At 42.5% G+C, this 8,155-nt stretch overlaps 1 protein-coding gene across 1 annotated transcript in view; it reads right to left on the reverse strand.

Moving 5' to 3' along the window:
• Positions 1 to 8,155, reverse strand: part of CHD1L (chromodomain helicase DNA binding protein 1-like) — a 24,119-nt gene that overhangs the window by 13,681 nt on the left and 2,283 nt on the right. Inside the window, exons 3-7 of the mRNA XM_009329396.1 lie at positions 7,379 to 7,410; positions 3,756 to 3,918; positions 3,255 to 3,410; positions 1,924 to 2,016; positions 1,387 to 1,483 (exon numbers count right to left, since the gene is read on the reverse strand). Coding sequence (XP_009327671.1) covers positions 1,387 to 1,483; positions 1,924 to 2,016; positions 3,255 to 3,306 — 242 coding nt within the window. The 5' untranslated portion in view covers positions 3,307 to 3,410; positions 3,756 to 3,918; positions 7,379 to 7,410. The remainder of the gene's footprint in view (positions 1 to 1,386; positions 1,484 to 1,923; positions 2,017 to 3,254; positions 3,411 to 3,755; positions 3,919 to 7,378; positions 7,411 to 8,155) is intronic.

Below are 8,155 nucleotides of genomic sequence, written 5' to 3' on the forward strand. Positions count from 1 at the left end.
GGAGGGGAGTGAGCGAGCGGCTTTGTGGTGCTCAGTTGCCGACTGAGGTTAAAGAACAACACTAAGCCTCACAGAGTCATGGCCCATTCCCTCACCACATTTTCAGCCCCACATCCAGATGCAACCAGTCAGCCTCATCTGCCATCATCAGTTGCCATGTCTAGAGTGTAGAGTCACAGAGAGGTAACAAGGCTGTTGCACAGCTCTGCTGCTAGCTGGATGCAGGCTGGTGAGGATCCAAAGGAGCCTGTCTAAAAGGATCCTTAGCTTCAACCTAGCATCACAAGGTCTTCCTCACCACATGACCTGCCACACGAGACTGCTCTCAAATCACACACTACAAAGCATCTTAAATGCTGGGAAAATGTAATATCAGCATCTCTGTGACAGTAGAGCATTTCCTCCTCCAGCAAATGATCCTCAAAGATTAAACTCTGCCTACAAATCTGTGTAAGTGAGAAATCAACTCTCCTCCCTCCCAGCTCTAGGCCTGAGTGCTCTGTTTAGATCAGACTTCACCATAGAGCAGAACACAGGTGTTTTCAAGTCCAGAATTTGCACAGGGCTGGTCCTGTGGCAAAGACATTCAAGGGAGAGGCACCCACTCACAAGGTGCTATCCAGCAGAAGGACAAAGACCTCTGCAACCACATCAGAACTTCCCATGGTGTGTTGAAGCTCTGTCCTTTGGAAGCAGTCAAAGGGAAATCACAGCCCAATTAAGAGAGAAGGTAGAATTTGTGTCATGCAGGAGGTACTGCTTCACAGACTGCACAAGAATGCAAACTGCAGTTTGATTTGCCTCCCATCTGAGAGCTGGAGGTAAATACCCAAGGTCCTTAGGTTCCAGGTTCTGAAGTCACCAGAGTCCAGCACCAGGAGTTCTGAATGCCATTCCCAAAGCTGAAGTTTCAGCTTATTCTCGGGTTTTGGTCCAGTCAAATTTCTTTTTCACATTTGCTATGCATTCTGCCTCCCGGGCCAACACAGGCACGGTAGCACAAAGGAACTCAACTGATGCACTAGAAGCTACTCTCAGGAAACCTACGGTCAAACCAGATATGCTGACTACCATGTCACATGGTTATTCTCCCAGGTTCCCAAATATGGCAAATATGAGAACATGTGAGCGAGTTAGTGAAGTGTTTTGAGAAAAGTTTAAAGGGAAGCTACAAAAATCTTTGAGGTTCCTCTACCATCTCTAATGCAGCTCCTTGTACTGAAATGACTTCTTTCAGGTAGTCAGTAACGTGCAATAATAGGGCAGTGCTTGTGTCGTGATGAAGATCTGCTCAATCTATGGCTAAATAAGGTAGTTTGCCTTCCCAGTTTACCTCTTCTCCTTATGTCACCCCCACCCTATCTTCCTCACCCCAACATGACATACCCAGCATACAAGAATGAAAGGAGTTTATCCAACAAACACAGCTTGCCACTGGCTTCAACAATATGGTCTCCAATCTCAAAGGGTTCTGGCTCAACGCCTGGAACAGAAAGGAGTTTCAGAAGCAGACCTAATACTATGCAAGTAACAACTCAATGGTCAACCTCAGTGTGTCTGCACTGTCAACTATTGCCGAGCAGACCCCCATGATGGTCCTTCTCTGTCTCTAAAGTACACCCTCAATAGTTCACAAAGCATTGTGATGTCGTTGTTTAGGTGAAAGTAGATGCATTGATGAGAAAACAAGCAGAGTGCTGCAGCAAGAAACTCAGACTTCACACAGTACCCTACTTTATTCCTCATTATTAATAAACTGTCATATGTTGGAACTGGTCACACACTCACAGCTGGTTCTGATTCAAGTACAACATTGTTTATTACTTGCTTCTTCTAAGCATTATACTGCCAAGCAATAATAGAAAACCATTGTGTAAATCAGGAAACTTATTTCTATCTCAACAGAGAGGAATGCTTTCTTACCATTGAAAAGGTACGGGTGGGCAACACACTTCCGAAGCTGAATTAAGACATTCTGAAGTGTAACCTTCCTTCCAGTTTCACTTTCAAATGCATCTGGAACAAAGAGCACAGAAAAGGAACTGAGCAGGAAAGCCCATGCTCCATCAATGGGTGTGACTGGGAATGTCTGGGCACCGAGCGCTGCTCTGCAGTGCTTCAGCACTAGAGTGTCTCTCTCCACATATCACATCTGCATTTGAGTTTCCAGCTCAAGACTAATACATCTGTTTTCATGGACCAAACAAAATTTCCCTCACATTTTTCAGACAAGCCTTTAGAAAAAGACCCTGATGAAAACTACTCTGCCTTGTCAAACTCCCTGGAACTTTCTGGACTCCCTGGAAAGGGTCACTGTCATTTGTCTAAGAGGGAATTATAGATCTAGAAATCTTCAAAAAACACGAAAGAAATTTGGTGCAGTTCATCTGAATTTTCCAACAAAAAAAGTAATACAGCAGAGTCAAGATCTACTGGGCAACCAGGAAGTTAAGAAGGGTTGCATTTTTGTGACGAGAAAAAGAAGATATATGCACATATGCTGACTTTAGAAGAAAAAGGTTCAGCCTGCCTGGTGATGTGCATGCGAAGTGCCACTGGCTCCTTGATGCACCAGGCATTAGCCCTAGAAGAACAAAGCATCTCCATCCCCACAGTTTTACTTCTCCTACAACACATAAATGCCAGCAAGCCATATGATGTGGTACGCATAGATGGAAGAGGAAGAACTCAGAGAGAAGCAAATACTTTCTCTCTCATACTTCAGGATGCTTTGTTACAGTTAGTTCATATGTGAAGTGACAAGGAGTGAGCTATTATGGTAAGAGTCTGTGGCTGCATTGTCTATATGGCCCTGTGGTTTCCTAAGAAACTCATATCTACATCCAGTACGTTTGAAATTGCTGTATGGCATCTGTACTACTATTGGAAAATTTGTTGAGATCCACAGATCCAAAATTTCCTGTACCACCCTTTTGTCTGAACACAAAAACATGGGACAGGAGCAGGCTTACCTGGTGATAAGTGTTTTTAGTTACAGGATGGCCCAAAGCAGAATCCTGAAGCTGACCCTCCCCAGCTCTGCAAAAGCTCAGCTCTAGATTCACATCTCTTATTTTATTACAAGCTAAAACCAAAAATCAAGCAGCCCAAAGCACTGAATTTGACATGTTCATTCTATGCATATTCTGCAGGCCAAAGTGTCTTCTCCTTCACTACAACAGAGCATGGATTTACAAAAAAGCAATTAATTTTGGTTTTAAAATTAGCTGACAGGGCTCAAACCCCTCAGTTACCTAGATCTTTCGTCAAAATGGCCTTGTAGTACTGCCTTTGCAGAGCTGACATTCCATGGTACAGAACCACTTCCACCTTCTTTGGCAGCTCTGCAGCCACCTCAGACTTGACTCTTCGAAGCAAAAACGGCTGCAGAAGATTGTGCAATTCCTTGGCTATGTAGAGGCAGGGGGAAAAAAAAAAAAAGAGGAGATTACTGCATTAAATGTAAGGAATTTATACAGTACCTTCACAACTATACTTTCAAAATAAATGTATAAGGATCTTTACCTCTATTAGTGAAACGATTCAAGCACAATTTTACAAACAGAGAAACCAAAACATAGCTGCATACCTTAAATACATAAGAGCTACATTAAGGTAGGTAATCATTACTTTTAGTGGATTTGTTTTAAAGCTAGTCAGCATTAAAAAAACAAACAAAGGGGACACAACATGTCTGCTTCCTAGTCAAGATAACAGCTGGTTCTGATTCACGTACAACATTGCTTATTACTGACCTGGCTCACTCTCCTTTTCAATCGCTTGGTAATACTCAACAAACTCTTTCACTTGTTCCCTAGGAAAGATGTCAGGCTCAATAAGGCTGAGTAAGGAGTACAGTTCCTGGAGGCTGTTCTGGATTGGAGTGCCTGTGAGTAGCAGGCTGAAGCCTACTGAGAACTGAAAGAACCAGCAACAAAACAAAACTATTAGGAGAAAATATCTGGAATGAAAAGTTACTTAATATACAACTCCACCCACGCCACTCTTAAGCTTAACTTAAAGATGACAGGTGGCACAGAACTGCCCACAGAATGCTGCAAATGTCTGCCAAAATCATCCAACATAAGGTATGGTGTGACAGTCAAACAGCTCCACCAAACCGACTAGGATGGCACCAATGCAAGGAAGACAGTGTAAGCAAAATAAGAACAAAGTGCAAAACCAACACCATTAAAATTCTCAGATCCATGCACTCTACGGTCCAATACTGCATGCCGAGTGTTACGTAATGAGAGATGACTGGAAAATGCTGTCAGAATAGGACAGTGAAATGAAACTGCAAAAGACTTATGTTCCATTTCTGTTTGCTGTCTAACTGACAAACACAGCAACACTATGTGGTCCAAGTTGCTTACAGTAATCCCTGTAAAGAGACTTGGGGAATATGGTTACCTTTGAAAAAATACAAGTCTTTTCCCAAGTTTGGTAATAGAAAATACACTAGGAAGAGAGCTAAGGTAAATCGCGCCTATTTCTTTGTGACTACAACCAAAGCTCCTGAAATGCAGACATCAGGGACAATATGTTCAGAAGATATGAGACTGCTAAGAACTTAACAAAAAAAACTTAATTTTTCAAGGTACTGTAGTTCATTGTTGCTGATGCCAGCCCAGACCTAATACCCATGTTTCACCGCCATGACAAGAAGTGTATCCTTCACTCAGGCATTCATTGTACTCTGGCAGGGTGCTTTGGAAGCTGGAGCAATTCTATTAATTTCAATAAGAAAGGGTGGCTCCATTAAATGGGACAATGGAAGTCAATAGTTCATGATGTGAGGTCCCATGAAGAAGGCAAGGGTTCCTTCACCCTCCCAGAGCTGGAGATAGCCTCTTGTCGCTTTATATTGTCTTAGGTCAGCCGGACTTCAGTAGCACAGCTGTGGTTCAGCACTATGTCTGGTTGCTTTACATTTTTTGGTCTCTCGAATTGCTCCAACATGTCAAGCCCAAACATGAGTCAGAATGAGAGATAAGCTCTAAATACTGCCCACCTCCATGCAAAGCCAATAAGACAGGCCTTTACCTGTCTGCCACTAAATATGGGAACATGTTCATCAACTCTGATTGAAACTGGTTGTAGCCCAGAGGTTAATAAATACTCAGAGGAACAGAGAATCTGTATGCTATACTGAAGAGAAAAAAGGCTTCAGACACTAAAAGATGGATGAGTTATTTTACCTCAGAAAGCGTCTTGTAAAGCAGAGAACTTATATTTTTCAGTCTGTGAGCTTCATCTACAACCAAGGCAGCCCAGTTAAAGCTGAAAAAACAGCATCTTCAGTTAGAGGCAGACAATTCATTCTTGTCAGTACAAAAAGACTGAAGTAAGTGGTGACTCTGCTTGGCTGAACTTGAGATGGTCCTACCCCATGAACCACAAGCAAACATCATAAGCAGGGTGGGAGGAATTCACAAATACTGGTTTTCGAGGGCCAACGCAGCTTCTTAACTATAGCCTGGATGAGTTTTTCTGAAATCAAAACTAAGTAAATTCACTTGAATTTGTTGCTTCTCTCTCCAACCCCATTTCTATGGGGAAAATGACATAAGCACAAGTTAGTCAAACATTCAAGGAGGTCTACAATTTGGAACAAAAGAGACATGAGACTAGGCCCTTTCACCTGTGGGTTGCAAGGGTTGCAAACCCAACAACTATGATCGGGTAGTGATGGCAGAGTGATTACAAGCCTTTTGCAAATCACCAAGACAGCAGCTTCAGCTTGTTCTGGGCTTGATACAGCTATATGTAGTGTCTCATCAAGTAGGCTGTAGAATCACTGGTGACCTAGCAGATCCACTAGGCTTAATACAAACTCCAGATCTTTTCAATCCTCAGTGTTTGTGCCTGCTTATCACCAGGTTTTCAACTCCCACATCACAGAGCGATTTCCACATAGTCAAGTCTGGCTGATGGGTAGGCAGGGAAGGCAAAGCATGACCCTCCAGCTTTTCTTACCCACACGCTTCTCTTCTGAGTGGGGCTGGAATCCCAGGGACCTACATTCTCCCCAGAGCTCTTCTGTGTCCCTTGATTCCCCTCTTTGCTATTTAAGAGTGGTTCTCCACTGCCAGGACAGTGAAATGTCATTATTCTTATTCTACAGGCTCAGCAGCTGAATCTCTCCACGTTACATTAGAAGAGGACTCTTGCTCAACTCATTTGTGTTATTACACTGCTTGTAAGGAGGGGTGGTGCTGAGACATCTGTTAACTCTGATTCACCTTTACAAAGTGCTCCAAGTGCTCCTACACAGGACAAGGTACAAATTATTAGCAGTTGCTTTTTTCAGAAGGAATAATAAAGGGCAAAAAAACCCCTTGAGTGACATGGCTTTGAGGTTATGTGCCAGCCTGAGAAGTAGGAAATTGCACTGGAGCTGACATTTTTGTGATACTAGGGCTAGTTACTTGCTCTCCCTGGGTACTACATCCCACGGCTAAACTGCAAAATAAGCAGAATCATACGCAGCAGTGCAGCACATGATATGAAACTGTAAGGACAGCATGGCCATGGCTACCTTTCATAAGGCCTGGCTTCTACCATGATGGATTCATTCAGCACAACCTGCTGTTTCCACCAGTGGCCAAGGGCAGGTGCTTTGCAGAAAGACAACAGGGTGCCTATAGTGGGCCTGACTAGTTCCGGGAGATCCAAAATTGTGTCAGTGGGGGCCACTGGGCTTCTGCTCCTACAAAGATCCTGAGCCATTCACAATATTTGGCTGCCCTCAACATTTGTCACAGCACTTACCACTATTGCAAGGCATTGGCACTATTACTAAAAAATATGAAAATTCCTCCCCATTTCAAGTGTAGGCTTCTGTAAAATCCTGTACGGCCATGACAATACTTCCTACAGGCTGAACTTCAGCTGTATAATCAAGTCTTGCTAGAAAGCATAATAGTCCATAAACCCCCCACAGTTCTGACTGGTGGCAGGAGGCAATAAACTTCAGGATATGGTATTAGCACATGATCACCATAGTATAATGCAGGTCAATTTCAGCAAATTTTGTGTCTAATACCTTTATAATCTGAAGCTTTTGAAGATCTCCTCTGTTCTAAATATCAATCTTCTGGACTGATATTTAGTGTACTGCTATAAGCCACTACGTATCATATTATTTTGAGTTAACTGGCTTGAAAACTGTCCTTGGGGGCAGTTCACATACATCTTCGCTGACATTAAAGATTCTTCACTGAGAGTTGGTAAAGGCAAAGCTCTAATCACAAGCAGAGAACATCCTTGGCTCTTGTGAAACAAGCATGGGATCTCACACACATACAAACATACACTTAAGAAATCGCTGACAGACATGCAGAATTAAATTTGAAAAAACTAAAACCAGACTCACAATTTTAGAAATGCTGCGTCTTTCAGACAAATCTGCAATAAAAAAGAAATGAACCGTGATTTATGACTTACGTTAATACACCAGTTAAGAAACAGAACATCTTTTTGTCTACTTGCAAACTATAGTGGAATGAAGGAGAGTGGAATGAAGCCACTTATTACCTGAGGAAAGTAACATGACAGCTATTGTAACCACAAGCTGTAGTGATCCTACATTTTAACTCTTGTCTGGCAAAACACCAGCAGTAGAACCTCAGAGAATTAATGGAAATTTACACCCACCATAAATGCTTTTCACCTCTGAAGTTTTTCATATCTTTCTCACTCAGTAAGAAACACCATGCACCTTCAGCATCACAATTTTTTTCACTCTAACCAAACAGATGCTTCAGTGGATTAGGCTAAGCTATTACAATGACCCTATAGTATCCTAAAGCGTAGACATTGCTTGCCCAACTTCAGATTCAGAGGAAGAGAAATCAGGTCACTCAAGAGAAATCCTTAAAAAGCACAGAATTTTATCATCAAAAGCAACAGAGACAAGAAAAATCCTAGGTAAGTGAGTATCTCGATACAGTTGATCGCTTTCTTGGACTTGCTTCAGTATGAGCACCTCCATTTATCACATTCAGGACAAGGGTTATCACTGCTACCCACTCCTGCTTGTGCAACGTGGAAAAAGATTCACGTTCAGAGTAGCCAGCACAGGTCACACAGCTCCCAGCAGGAAGAGACAGTAAAATACTTGAAGAGAGGGAAAACAAAAGGGCAAAGGGAA

The sequence above is a fragment of the Pygoscelis adeliae genome, unplaced genomic scaffold, assembly GCF_000699105.1.
Source record: "Pygoscelis adeliae isolate BGI_AS28 unplaced genomic scaffold, ASM69910v1 Scaffold120, whole genome shotgun sequence".
In the NCBI taxonomy this organism is placed as follows: Eukaryota; Metazoa; Chordata; class Aves; order Sphenisciformes; family Spheniscidae; genus Pygoscelis; species Pygoscelis adeliae.